Source organism: Ursus americanus, chromosome X (assembly GCF_024610735.1).
Source record: "Ursus americanus isolate L20-20 chromosome X, mUrsAme1.1.p, whole genome shotgun sequence".
NCBI classification, from domain to species: Eukaryota; Metazoa; Chordata; class Mammalia; order Carnivora; family Ursidae; genus Ursus; species Ursus americanus.
In genome coordinates this window covers 61,344,583-61,360,215 of record NC_142164.1, presented here as the reverse complement: position 1 = coordinate 61,360,215, position 15,633 = coordinate 61,344,583, and the positions used below count along the sequence as shown (strand labels likewise).

At 37.4% G+C, this 15,633-nt stretch overlaps 1 protein-coding gene across 7 annotated transcripts in view; it reads right to left on the bottom strand.

Annotated features, from left to right (window-relative positions):
• ATRX (ATRX chromatin remodeler) overlaps nt 1–15,633 on the bottom strand; it is a 331,172-nt gene that overhangs the window by 309,845 nt on the left and 5,694 nt on the right. For 5 of the 7 annotated variants that reach the window (XM_087860258.1, XM_045801308.2, XM_045801311.2 and 2 more), the window contains exon 2: nt 14,231–14,318. The exons of 1 other annotated variant lie outside the window; for it this stretch is intronic. In XM_087860258.1, the coding sequence (XP_087716384.1) occupies nt 14,231–14,286 (56 nt within the window). In that variant the 5' untranslated portion in view covers nt 14,287–14,318. The remainder of the gene's footprint in view (nt 1–14,230; nt 14,319–15,633) is intronic. One more of the 7 variants, XM_045801307.2, reaches the window with a different exon arrangement.

The following is a 15,633-nucleotide window of genomic DNA, read 5'->3' as shown; positions in this document are numbered from 1 at the left end:
GTGCCTGGGTGGCTCAGTCAGTTATGTGTCTGACTCTTGATTTCAGCTCAGGTCATGATCTCAGGTTGTAAGACTGAGCCCCAGTCGGGCTCCACCCTGGGCATGGAGCCTGCTTAAGATTCTCTGTCTCCCTCTCCCTTCTGCCCCTCCCCACTCACACTCTCTCTCTCTCAAAAAAAAAATAACATCCATATTCTATTAAACATATTTTTAAAATCTTGTCATCAAAGGAATATGGGCAGAGAACAGAAACATTTATAAAAGATGCAATCAGTAAAACACGTTAAACTACCTTTAACCTCTTTATAGCAAGGTACTACTTTATACCCTCCAACTGAAATAGCAATAATGTCCACTGTCCAAGGTACAGTGAAATGGGTACTCACACATTCTGTTAACAGTGTAAATAATTGTAAACCCATTAGAAAGCAACTGGTAAACGATCAAAGAATTATAAACATTCATAACATTATATTCACTAATCCCTCTCTTAGGAATATAATCTAAGGTGATCTTTTAAAAAGCATTTTAAGTGTAAAGTTGTTGTCACATTATAAAAATTAGAATTTTCATCAGTAAGAGGAGAGTTTAGTCAATTATGGTGTAACTAAATGGATTAAAAATAACTATGAAAGAGGGGCACCTAGGTGGCTCAGACAGTTGAGCATCCGACTCTTGATTGTGGCTCAGGTTATGATCTCAGAGTCATGAGATCAACCCCCTCATCGGGGTCAGCACTCAGTCTGCTTGTCTCTCTCCCTCTCCCTCTTCCACTCCCCCCTCCCTGCATGAGCACGTGTGCTCTCTCTCTAATAAACAAGTAAAATCTTTTTTTTTAATTTTTAAAAATTAACTATGAAAGAAACAGAAAGCAAAACAAATTACCAGGGAACTGGGGGAGAAAGGAATGGGGAATTACCATTTAATGGGTAAACAGTTTTTCTTTGGGATGATCAAAAAGTTCTGCAAATCGATTGTGGTGATAGTTACACAACACAGTTAATGTACTTAATGCCACCAAACTGTACACTTAAAAATGGTTAAATGGTAAATTTTATGAATTGTAGATCTAAAAATGATTAAACGGTAAATTTTATTCTGTATACTATAATAAAAAAATAACTACAAAAAACATTTTAAGTGAAAAAACTTATTCCCAAATTTAATCACAACTATTTATAACTATGTGAACATTATATAAGCACATGTAGAAGGAATTAAAAGAACCTTTGTGGGTGAGATGAGACAAACCACTGGCTCTAAGGGAGCAGTTCTCATTGGGGCCAATTTTGCTCCCTGGGTACATATGACAATGCCTGGAAACAATTTTGGTGGTCACAACTGTGGATGGGATTATCACTGGTGTCTAGTGGATAAAGGACAAAGAATACTGCTAAACATCTTATGATACACACAAGAATCCCCTCACAACAAATAATTATCTAGCCCAAAATGTCAACAGTGATTCTATTCAGAAATGTTGCTTTAAAGTAATACGATTCAAAGGGTTCTTCCATATTTAACGTGTCTATATTTTTTAAAGGTTATATGGTAAATATAAAAATGCATTTAAAGGCTCAGAGCTTTGGACTCTCTTTCTTTCCCCTACAAACTTCCATCACAATTCATAATTTTTACCCCAAAGAGAGAGAGAGGTGGGGAACCAAAGGACAAAAATGGGGAAAACAGCAAACTGTCACACATGGATTATTTTTCTGCAAACTGTTCTTCAATGGATTACAACAAACAGGACAAACTGGGACTAACAGGCTTTAACACAATTTCCACAGACCTGTCCATGTGGTGGTTTTTTTATTCTCTCACTCTCATTTGCTTCATTACAGCTGTTTATTTTCAAATTTGAGACCTATTACTCTTACACCATTGTTTCTCCATGATAACTTTAAAAAATATTATTCCTCAAACACAACTTTGCAAATGCAAATAAATGTTGAAGAAATGAAATGAGACAATCACCAATTTTTTTAAAAATCATAGTAACAAATGCTAAAATTAGTAAGTGAAAGTTTACTGAAGAACAGGATATTTACAAAGTATCTCCCCAAGAATCATTTGTTAAAAATGGAGAAAAATTAACTTCACATAGAAAAATCTGGTGGATACCACTTTAACCAAGTGATCAAAATTATTATCACCAGTAATGGGACCAACTGACATCATCTGTCTCCTGCTAAGAGGCACTTAAAAAGAACACACCATCATTCCTGTTATTTTCCGTCCAAAATTCGTAACTCAATCTAATCATAAGGAAGCATCATACAAACCCAAATTGAGGAACATTCTAAAAAAAGAAATAGACTGCAGTCTTCAAAAATGTTAAGGTCAGGGGTGCCTGTGTGGTTCAGTCAGTTAAGTGTCCGACTCTTGATTTTGGCTCAGGTCATGATCTCAGGGTTGGGAGATCGAGCCCCACGTTGCACTCCTCACTGGGCATGGAGCCTGCTTGAGATTCTTTCTCTCCCTCTCCCTCTGCCCCTCTCTCCATAAAAAAAATGCCAAGGTTAGAAGAGAAATATAGTATGATTTCACTCATATGTGGAATTTAAGAAATAAAACAAACAAGCATGGGGGGGGCGAAAGAGAGGCAAACCAAGAAACAAACTCTTGACTATAGAGAAGAAACTGATGCTTACCAGGGAGTGGTGTGTGGGGCTATGGGTTAAGGAGCTGATAGGGAGGGGTGCCTGGGTGGTGCAGCTGGTTGAACATCCAATTCTTGGTTTCATCTTTTTTTTCAACTCTTAGTTTCAGCTTGGGTCATGATTTCAAGGTCATGAGATCGAGCCCCATGTCAGGCTCTGTGCTCAGCACAGAGTCTGCTTAAGATTCTCTCTCCCTCTCCCCTTCCCACTCATACACACTCTTGCTCTCTCTAAAATAAATAAATCTTTAAAAAAATAAAATAAATAACTGATAGGGATTAAGGAATGTACTTGTTGTGATGAGCACTAGGTGTTGTACAGAAGTGCTCAATCACTATATATTGTACACCTGAAACTAATATTACACTATATGTTAACTAACTGGAATTTAAATAAAAACTTAAACTGTCAAGGTCAAGAAGACAATGAGAGGAACTTCCAAGTTAAAGAATATTATTAGGGCAACTTTCAATATGGATTTCATATTAGATAAGAGTATTGTATGTATTTAAAATTTTGTGATACGATAATTACCCAGTAATTGTGTAAAAGAATACTCTTGTCCTTTGGAAATTCTGAAGCATTTAGGGGAAAGGGACATGATGTTATGCAACTTACTCTCAAAAGGGTCAGGAAAAAAATGAATATAACCAGAAAATATACAAATGATAATGTAGTTGAAACAAAATGTTAACAATGCTGACTTTAGAAAAAGGGCAAACAGGAGTTCTTTGTACTCATAACACTTCTGTAAATTGGAAATAATATCAAAATAAAAGTTACAAAAAATTTTGTAGCATTTTAACTTTTCAAGTATCTTCCTTTTCTAAGGACGTGGAACTATTATAGGAGACCAGTTTCAGTTAATCTGACCCCATGTCTAATCTAAGAAAGCAGATAACAGTTTAAAATATATCACTCTGATAATTTGCTTAAAAAACATACAATTATGGGGGCGCCTGGGTGGCGCAGTGGTTAAGCGACTGCCTTTGGCTCAGGGCATGAACTCGGCGTTATGGGATCGAGCCCCACATCAGGCTCCTCCGCTATGAGCCTGCTTCTTCCTCTCCCACTCCCCCTGCTTGTGTTCCCTCTCTCGCTGGCTGTCTCTATCTCTGTCAAATACATAAAATCTTTAAAAAAAACATACAATTATGTACATTTGCCCACTTCACTCCTCTATTTAAATACCAAGAATCATCAGTGATGATAACATTTAAGAATTTGACAAATACAGGATGAAAACAGTCTACACGGAGGATGGTATGATTTAAGAATAATATCTGACATCTAGTTTTAGTTTTATATAAATCTCCACCCTTCCCTATTTTCATACATTATACACTAGAGCTATTTTCTTGAGTGTGATATTTACTGTAATTTTAATCATTTCACTTTATCATTGTTCAGTAAAACAAGTTGATATTACTTTAAAGACTTAAATTATTTGATTTTCTATGATATAAAAAAGCATAAGAAAATATTAATATAGCATAGAGAGCCTTTTCAAATCTTTAAAAAAGTCTTTTCAAATTTGACCCAAGTAATGTTCCTTTTTTCACCTCTACCTCCCATATCCTCTCCAATCACAATGTCTCACTGTTCTCAAGGCACAAAACGGCCCTTCTATCAAGTCCCTAGACATGACCTTTGCATCACCTAGAACATCTCCCCTCCTTAACAACACTACCACCTTGCCTTAAATCCCAACACAAAACTGCCATCTCTCTCCTTGGAAAATATTGACATTAACTCTTCAAGGCTATTTTTTGCTGTTCTTCCATATTTCTTGGTTCATGTCTTTGTAACTGTACTTAACCACATCATAGTGTATTTCAGTCATTTATTCCTCCACTTAGCTATTAATTATCTACAAATCCCTATCATCTAGAATTGTGGTTATCGAACAGGAGGACTGTGCAACTCCCACACCCTCACCAACCACAGGAACCATCTGACAGTGTCTTTAAACATTTCCAGTTGTCAAAACTGGTGGTGGTGGGGGCGTTACTAGCATCTACTGAGCAGAGGCCCAGGATACAATGCATACACAGAAGAGCCTCCCATAGCAAAGAATTATCTGGACCAAATGTCTATAATGCCAAGACTGAAAAGCACTGACCTCAGAGAATCCCTGGCTTATATTAAGGCTTAAAAATGCTTATGAAAATAGAATAAAATACTTATCAAAGAATTTAGAAACATAAAAAGGGATATATAATGTGGAACAGTACAGGCTCAAGAATTGCCAAGATAGTACAAAGAAGAGCAATGTGGGCATTCATGCCCTAGCAGATTTCATGAAAAGCTATAGTCATTAAGAATATGTGGCACTGGGCGCCTGGGTGGCGCAGTCGTTGGAGCGTCTGCCTTTGGCTCAGGGCGTGATCCCGGCGTTCCGGGATCGAGTCCCACATCGGGCTCCTCTGCTGGGAGCCTGCTTCTTCCTCTCCCACTCCCCCTGCTTGTGTTCCCTCTCTCGCTGGCTGTCTCTATCTCTGTCAAATAAATAAATAAAATCTTTAAAAAAAAAAAAAAAGAATATGTGGCACTGGCACAGGGATTACAATAAACACACCAGGATTGACATCATATACAATGGTGGAGCGAGGAACTCCAAAATTCTGTCCCTCCACTAAGGCAACAATCACACTAGTAAAAAATTTCTGAAGCAACATTTTTGGAAATCTAGAATCTAATCAAAAACCTACAACCAGGCGCCTGGGTGGCTAAGTCGTTAAGCAACTGCCTCTGGCTCAGTCATGATCCCAGGGTCCCGGGATCAAGCCCCGTTATCAGGCTCCCTGCTCAGCGGGAAGCCTTCTTCTCCCTCTCCCACTCCCCCTGCTTATGTTCCCTCTCTGCCTCTCTGTCAAATAAATAAATAAAATCTTTAAAAAAAAAAGAAACCCTACAACCAACAGGGAACAGTTAATAGAAAAAGCTGCTGAACATCAGTATGAGAGCACTGTGGTATTTTAACTTTATGCACCTATCATGTCCCCCTCACGGCTAGATGACAGCCATGAAGATGGTGGCCCCCATTCCTAGTGAACTTGCAGATGACAAAGGTAGTGATGTGGATCCTATTCTTAAAGAATTGTGGTTATGTGTTTTGACCTGTTTGGTCATTATCCAACAGAATAGGATGGGGGTTGTCTTTCTTTCACCCACCTCAGAACTTTCTAAGAAAGAGCAAGTTTCTAGACAGACAGAATTTGTCCAAAGCATTTAAAGGCAAATATACTATCCACAGCCACCAGGGCAAGGGATAACAAGTGGGCCAGGCACTTGACAGACATAAAAGGATGGGAAGAAAGAAGCCAGATAGAGATACAGGAGAAAATAAGAGCTCCAAAGAGCTCCAAAAAGCTCCAGAACATACCAAGGAATTTAGAAGGCCACACCTATGCAGCTGGACACGTGCTCAGAAAAGACAAGAGTAGACCATAAATTTTCACCTTTAACTGACCTTTAGCCTCCACCCATTCAGGAAGTGACCGTTACAAAGAGTTTTAAATGGACTGGCTAAGCACTGAGAAGTACCCCAACACTGAGCCAATCTACAAAGAGAGAGAGTTGTTTTGCTTTGGTTTGGGTTTTTGTTTTTGAACTTTTTTTTTTTGCTTGTATGTATTTAAGGAAGTTCTGTCAAACCACTAACTGAACAATAAGCTACCAGAACAAACACTTCAGTATCCACACGTGACAAATATAGCCTTTGTAAAAATAGGTTAGCAAGTACACTAAGCAGGGGTACCTGGGTGGCTCAGTCAGTTAAACACCTGCCTCTGGCTCAGGTCATGATCTCAGGGTCCTGGGATCGAGCCCCACATGGGGCTCCCTGCTCAGCCAGGAGCCTGATTCTCCCTCTCCCTCTTCCCCTCCCTGCTGCTTGTGCTCACTCACTATGTCTCTCTCTCTCAAAAATAAATAAAATCTTTTAAAAAAAAGTTCACTAAGCAAAAACCACCACAAGAAGCAACAACAAACATTGGGGAGGGGGGGAAAATGTTTTCCAGAATTGCCATATTACAATATTCAAAGTATCCGTTTTCAACATAAAGTTAGAAGCATGCAAAGAAATAAAAAAGTATGGCCCATTCCCAGGGAAAAAAGAAGAAATTAACAGAATTGTCCCTGAGGAGGCTCAGATGTTGGAATTAATAGGCAAGGACTTTAAATCAACTGTTTTAAATACAATCAAAGAGCTAAAGAAACCAGCATGCCTTACCAAGGTAAGAATATACAATGAAAGAAATAAAAAGGAACCAAATAAAATCTTGGAGTTGAAAAATGTAATAGCAGACATGAAAAATTCACTACAGAGGTTCAACAGAAGATCCGACCAAGGATAAGAAAGAATAAGTGAATTTAAAGATAGAACCAATTGAGATTACCCAGTATGAGAAGCAGAGAGGAAAAGTGAACAGAGCATCAGAAACTTGTGAGATACCATCAAGCGTAACACATGCATAATGACAGTCACAGAAGAGAAGAAAAAGGAGCAAAAGAATATTTAAGTAATAGTCAAAGCATCCCAAATTCATGAAATACATGAATCTACATATCCAAGGTCAATGAATTCCAAGAAGAATTAACTGAGATCTACAGTGAAACAAAATATAATTAAACTGTCAAAGCCAAGGAAAATCTCAAAATCAATGATAATTGACAAGTACAATGGATCCTCATTAAGATTAACAGTTGAACACCAGTAAAGTGAGATGACATATTTAAAGTGCTGCAAAAAGGGGCGCCTGGGTAGCACAGTTGGTTAAGCTGACTCTTGGTTTCAGCTCAGGTTATGATCTCAGGGTCCTGAGATCAAGTTCCACATGGGGCTCCACACTCAGCGTGGAATCTGCTTAAGACTTTTTCTCTCCCTTTGCCCCTCCCCCTGTGCTCTCTCTCAAATTTTTAAAGATTGAGTATTAAAGTGCTGTAAAAAAAAACCCTCATCAACCAAGAATTCTGTATCTAGCAAATACATCCTTGACAAATGAAGAAATATGCCAAAAAATCAAAAGCAGAGGAAATGCATTGCTAGTATACCTGCCCTACAAGAAATGCTAAAGGGAGACTATCAGGCTGAAATGAAACACCACCAAATTTAACCTGGAGCTATATTATAAAATAAAGAACAATGGTTAAAAGCAACCGAATTAGGTAAATACCAATGCTGCTGTTTTCTCTTTTTTTTTTTTTTTGATGTTACTATTCAATCTCTTTACTTCAGTTGATAATAAAAAAAAATCCCAAAAAGAAAAACCCAGGATCAGTGGCTTCACCAGTAAATGCTACCAAACATGTAATGAATAATTATCATCTCTCGAATTCTTCCCAAAAACAGAAGAGGAGGGAACACTTAACTCATTCTACAAGGCCAGCATTACCCTGATACCACAAAGATATCACAAAAGAAGAAAACTACAGGCCAATATCCCTTATGAATATTGATGCAAAAGTCCTAAACAAAATACTAGCTACTGATACAAAAATCTTAAACAGAATGCTAGCAAACAGAATTCAATAACACATCAAAGAATTATACAACATGACCAAGTGGGATTTATCCCAGGAATGCAAAGTGTGACAAAAATAAATCAATGTAAAATACCACATAAATAGAATAAAGGGGGGAAAATGACATAATCATCTAAGTTGACACAGAAAAATGATCTGACAAAATTCAATACCCTTTCACATTAAAAACACTCAGAGAACTAGGAAGAGAAAGGAACTTCCTCAATTGGATAAAGGGTATAAATGAAAAACCCGTAGCTGGGGCGCCTGGGTGGCTCAGTCGGCTAAGTGTCTGCCTTCAGCTCAGGTCATGATCCCGGAGTCCCGAGATCGAGCCCCACGTCGGGCTCCCTGCTCAGCAGGGAGTCTGCTTCTCCCTCTGCCCTTCACCCTGCTTGTGCTCTCTCTCTAACTCTCTTGCTCTCAAATAAACAAATAAAATCTTTAAAAAAAACATAGCTAACATCATACTTAATAGTGAAAAGACTTAAAAACTTACAACCTAAGATCAGAAACAAGACAAGTATGCCAGTTTTTTCCATTTCTATTCAACAGAAATTTAAAAAAAGAAAAAACAATCCAAACAGTAAAGGATGAAGTAGTTTGTAGAGGATATGATCTTATATACAGAAAATACTAAAGAATCCACACAAAAAAAATTAAAGATAATGAATTCAGCACAGTTCCAGGATATAAGATCAACACACAGAAAGCAGTTATATTCCTATACACCAGCAATAAACAATCCAAAGAGGATACTGAGAAAACACTTCCATTTACAACAGCATCAAAAAGAATATATAGGAATGAATTTAATCAAAGAGGTTCAAAACTTGTACAATGAACACTACAAAACATTGCTTAAAAGAAATAAACAATTCCAGGGTTGCCTGTCTGGCTCAGTGAGGAAAGCTTGTGACTCCTGATGTCAGGGTCATGAGTTCAAGCCCCACATAGGATGTAGAGATTACTACAAAAAATAAGCCAAAAAAAAGAAAGAAAATAAATAATTCCAATTAAATGCAATGACATCTCATGTTCTAAAAGATCTAATATTGTTGAGAGCAATACTTCCCAAAATATACAGATTCAGTGTAATCTCTATTAAAACTGCAACAGCCACTACAGCAAAAATTGAAAAGTCAATCCTAAAATTCATATGCAAATTCAAGGGACCCCAAATAGCTAAACCAATCCTGAAAAAAGACAAAGTTGGAATACTCTCACTTCCCAATTTCAAAACTTGCTACAAAGCTCAAGTAATCAAAACAGTGGGGGCGCCTGGGTGGCTCAGTCGTTGGGCATCTGCCTTTGGCTCAGGGCGTGATCCCGGGGTTCTGGGATCGGGCCCCGCATGGGGCTCCCTGCTCCGCTGGGAGCCTGCTTCTTTCTCTCCCACACCCCCTGCTTGTGTTCCCTCTCTCGCTGCCTCTCTCTCTGTCAAATAAATAAATAAAATCTTTAAAAAAAAAAAAAGTTATCAAAACAGTGTGGTACTAGCATAAGGTTAGACAAATAGAGCCAAAAAACCCAGCAATATATCCATATATCTATAGTCAACTGATATTAGACAAGGATGCCAAGACCACTGAATGGAGAAAGAACAGTCTCTACAACAAATGGTGCTAGGAGAACTGGATATCCACATGCAAAAGAATAAAGTTGGACCCTATCTTACACCATATACAAAAATTAATTCAAGGGGGCACCTGGCTGGCTCAGTCAGTACAGCATGAGACTCCTGATTTCAGGGTTGTAAGTTCAAGCCCCACATTGGGTGTAGAAATTACTTAAGAATAAAATCTTGTGGTGCCTGGGTGGCTCAGTCAGTTAAACGTCCAACTCTTAATTTTGGCTCAGGTCATGATCTCAGGGTTGTGAGATCAAGCCCGATGTAGGGCTCCATGCTGGGTGTGGAGCCTCCTTGAGATTCTTTCTCCCCTTCTCCCTTTGCCCCTCCCTGCTCCCTCTCTAAAAATAAATAAATAAATAAATTTTAAAATTTTTAAAAATTTTTAAAATTTTAAAAATTTTAAAAATCTTAATTTTTTAATTAATTCAAATTGGATCAAAGACCTACATATGAGCTAAAACTATAAATTCTTAGAAGAAAATAGGGACGCCCGGGTGGCTCAGTCAGTTAAGCATCTGCCTTTGGCTCAGGTCATCATCCCAGGGTCCTGGGATCAAGTCCCGCATTGGGGCCCCTGCTCAGCAGGGAGTCTGCTCCTCCCTCCCCTCTCCCTCTATCCCTCCCCCTACTTGTGCTCTTTCTCAAATACATAAAATATTTTTAAAAAATGCAGACTTCCTGAAACCAATACTGTACTGTATGTTAACCAGAATTTAAGTAAAAATTTGAAAAGAAAAAAAAAAGACACAATGGAGGACTAAAACCATTCCAGTCTATTTTTTTAAAATATGAAAGTATATATGCTCTAAAGCAGGTAAGAAATTACATATTCGTAATAAAGCAGTAATATTTGAATAAGGTCAGCATCCTGCCTCACTATGTTTAAATAGCTGTCTCTGTGTAATACTCTAAGTAAAAAGTAAATTGCAATAAAGGTCACCACGTTCATGTGGGCCTAATTACCAAAACCTTCAAGAAATGTTTCATCTCACCTCATACACTGATTTCTGCTTTAATAAATACAGTTCATTCCAGTTATATACCACACCCCACCCCCACCGAAAGGCAGTCTTTAAATGGAGACAAGAGGCAAAGAATGTGGCAAGAGCAAGAAAGCAAAGCAAAAAGTTGTTTTTTTTAAAGATTTTATTTATTTATTTGACAGAGAGAGAGACAGCCAGCAAGAGAGGGAACACAAGCAGGGGCAGTGGGAGAGGAAGAAGCAGGCTCATAGCAGAGGAGCCTGATGTGGGGCTTGATCCCAGGACTCTGGGATCACGCCCTGAGCCGAAGGCAGACACTTAACAACTGAGCCACCCATGCACCCCGCAAAGCAAAAAGTTTTATTCCTGTTGTAAGAAAAAGGTCTTTAGGTGAGAACTGTGGTTCTCTTTCTCTGCAGAAAAAAAATACAATTTTAAGACATTTAGATTTTAGAGACAGAAAACAGCACCTGTTTCCACAATTCATCCTTCCAGTTAGGCAGGTAACCCTAGTTCCCATCCAGAATAATCAGGTTACTGTTTAGAATTCAGATGTCAGAGACAAATCATGGAATACACTAATGAGTGGGTGGCAGTATTCAGGAACACAAGTCATTTAGATTTTTTAGTATCTATTGGAATGGGGACCAAGGAGGAAGAAGTTCCCAAAAGTCATCCTTTCCTGCCTTGAAATTCCACCTTTTACTCAAGTTCATTCTACCCTATTCAAGTACTAAACTACTGTGTTCTTATACTACATATGTCAGTAGCACTCAGCTGGTACTTAGCATCTGTTACTATACTTTTAGGGGGAATGGGGGTTGAACATATATGTCTATATTCTCCTAAATATATTCCTTGTCTAAAGGACTGTTCTATCTTCTCAGTATTTCCAACAATTGGCACAGAGTAAACTCAAATGTAACCCCATGCTCAAAATATTCAAAGGCTCCCCATGTTTATAAAGTATGAAATTCCTAAGCATAGCATTCAAAGCTCTCTGCAAGATAGTTCACACAACTTTCCAATAGTACCACAACTCAGTTCAAATACGGTTCCCTTCCCCCTCTTCTACTGAATTTTTATTTTACTTCTCTTATAATAAGCAACACATTCTGCTTATAGTTCCTTGTTTAAAACTCCGTGTACTCTCTACTGGAGTGTAAGCTCCTCAAAGGAGGAAATTGGTCTGGGTCCATCTTTTTCCCATGTGGGAAGTAACAAATTGCCTTGTACAGAGGAAAAATGCTTATTAAAATGAAGATAATGTCTGCTCAGGGATTCTTTAAAAGAAGAGTGGTGATTTGATGAGCATTAAAAAAAAACAACCCTGAAAAAAAAAAACACAAAACAACCCTGAAGTCATTTAGTACCCTCCAATATCCAATATCTTCTCTTCGGTATCTGAACCGAGATACTCGGTAAGCTGTGTCCAATGCATGATAGTCAGCCTTTGAAAGAAATGTATTATTTCATATACTTAACAAGTAACAGGTGCAGTCACTTTAATATGAAATATTCACTCTTGATTCTCTACTTTTAGCAGACACTCAGAATACACAATGAAAATTCATAAATAGGGTGTTTTGTGGTTTTGAATTTGGGGGGTATATGAAGAAGGTGGAAAGGTGAAAAGCAAAAAAAAAAAAAAAAAAACAATAAAATGTGGGCAAATTCTTCCCAACTCTATAGAAATTAACTAAACCTAGCTTCAAATACCTAAATTAAATGGCAGAGAATGAGCTCATTGATAATCTTAGTATTAAAAGAAAATACATTCTAAAATATAGTAAAAGCAAAGGTATCATACGCCTCCTGATAAAATGTGCTGAGAAAGACACAACATCACTTCATAGTATTTCTAGCAAAACACATGATCACAAGGAAGTATCTGACAAACCCAAATTAACTACCCTGTTCCTCAAAAGTATGTAAGAAAAAAAAACGACAGCAAGGTACAGCGCTACAGAGTAAAGAAGATTAAAGAGACATGACAATGAATTGCAATGCATGCTCCAAAACTGGATGCTAAACCGGAAAAAAAATTTTTTCTTTCACTATAAAGGACATTATGAAGCAACTGGCAAAACATGAATAAGGTCTATAGATTAGAAACAGTACTGTATGGGGGCACCTGGCTGGCTCAGTCAGTGGAGCATGCAACTTCTGATCTCAGGGTTGTGAAAGCCCCACACTGAGTGTAGAGATTGCTTAAAAATAAAATCTTAGGGCATCTGGGTGGCTCAGTCCGTTAAGCATCTGCTTTCGGCTTAGGTCATGATCTTGGGGTCCTCGGACTGAGCCCCGCATCAGGCTCCCTATTCAATGGGGAAGCTGCTTCTCCCTCTCCCTCTGTCCCCGCCCCCCACTCATGTGTGCATGCATGCGCGCGTGCTCTAATAAAATCTTTTTTTTTAATCTTTTTAAAAAAGGAATAGTATCAATGTGAATTTCTAATTTTGCTAACTATACTGAGGCTATGTAAGAGGATATTGCTATTTTGGGGAAATACATATTGAAGTATTTGGCGGTAAAGGAGCATCATGTCTGCAATTCACTCTCAAATGACTCAATAACATAGACAGAATGATAAAATAAGTGTTAAAAATTACTGTTTGCTAAATCTGGGTGAAGGACCTGTAAGAACCTGCATATTATTTTTGCAAACTAAGTCTGAATTTGCATTTTTTAACTTTTTATTTTGAAATATAGTAAAAAGGAGATGATTATTCTTTATCTCCTTGAAGGTAGATCAGATTCATCTCCCGAGGGTACAGTTATTAAAAACATTTTTAAAAATCATTCAATAAAATACTGCATGAGATCAATGAGACACTGACTAGAAAGTTGTTCTAAGTAAATGTCTCTGGTCTCTAGATATTTTTAAAACGTTACTTATAAAAACACCAAATGTCTTTTACGGGAGTAGGACTAAGTTACTAGCCAAATGTATATTAATACAGATTTTTTTGAAGGGACACGGCTTTTATTTGTCTTGTTCACCTAAGCAGTACTTTGAACAGCTCTTGGCACATTGCAAGAATAATCAGTAATAACTAATATTTGAGTAATTAGTATGTCCCAGACAGTAATCTAAGCGCTTTGTGTCCTTTAACTCAATTAATCTTCACATAGTCCAAGAAATATTTGGTGATTGAATTAGTACTTTTTGCGGGATGACAATTATAGTCAGTTCTGAAATCATGTAACATGAGTTCCTAAAAATCACCAGATTATGCAAAATTGTGCAACAAACACCACAGGATTCATAGGGAAAATGGGGTTAGAAGCACAAGACTCAAAAAACTTTATCAGTGACACAATTTTTAAAAAGATAGAAACCTAATAAAAATGATACCACAATTTTACACAGTTTACACAAGATGATTAAGAAATACACAAACACAATAAATACAGCACTTTACCTTGAAAAAGACCTGAAGTTTGCTTGTGGAAGTACATCAGATGGGCTGCAGCTCATGAATTACTGTGAAATGATGGAAGGAGGATTATCTGAAATCGGATGGAAAATTGTAACAACAGATGTGGATGGGAGTGGTTTATAACACAAGGGGGGCACTAAGCTAGCCAACAGATGTTTTGAGGTGTGAGGTGTGTGTATGTATATGCCTGTATTTAATGCAGTTCAGTTCAGCTGGGTGTCGTTTCCTGCATTCACCCAGGGAAAACTTTCTATAAAGGACCAGATAGTAAATATTTTAGGCTTTGTGGGCCATTAGGTCTTTGTTACAACTATTCAACTCAGAGATTGTGGTACAAAAGCAGCCACAGATAATATAGACAAATGGGCTTGGGTGTGTTCCAACAGAACTTTATTCACAAGAATAGGCTACTAGTTGGTGGTCATAATTTACTGATCCCTGACCTTGCAGAAAAAATCCTGCATAAGAAAATGCAAATTTTGTCTTATGCTCAAATTGTCCCCTAATGTATCAATCTTGTTGGGACAAATACGCATATTCAAAACAAGCATTACAGCAGAACTATGTTTGGATTGCTATCATATAAACCAAAAAATAATTAATATAATTCAAATAAGCAAAATAACAAATCTAGCATTACATGAAAATAAATTACGTTGATTTTGGACTTTTTTAAATCAATCATTATCCAAAAGTCAACTGACCACTTCAAATTACCAAAATAAGAACTAAGGATAGATTCTGAACAATCACAGTCAATCAAAATCTGTGCATTAAATTCTAAACAATCTTTAAGAAAAGTGGAAAATACTTTTGACGGTTCTTCTGAACTGAAATTATCAGGCTCATTTGCAAAGGGCACATGTGGCTTTTACAAGATCATCAAGCCACAAAAGTTAACACACAAACTGAACTAGAAGATGAGTAAGTTCTGGACATCTAACGCATAGCATGGTGACTATAGTTAACTACACTCTATTACATACTTGAAATTTGCTAGAAAGTAGATTTTAAATGTTCTCACCATTAAGAACAAAAAAATGGTTATGTGAGGTATGTGTTAATTAACCTTTTCGTGGTAAACATTTCAAAATATGTACATATATCAAATCATCATGTTGTACATCTTAAACTTACACAATGTTGTATGTCAATTATGTATCAATAAAGCTGGGGAAAAACATACTAATTGCACAATAATTATACAATATTTGTCCAGGAACTGAGTTAAAAATTCTAAGTTGACCTGCTTCCAAAGAGTAAACACTAATATACAATAATCCTTTGCTCAAGCTGCCATATCTCACATCTGGACTCCTCCAGTTTTCTTTGTCAAAACCGCATCCTTCAAGGGCCAAATTCAAATGCTTTCTCTATAAAGCCTT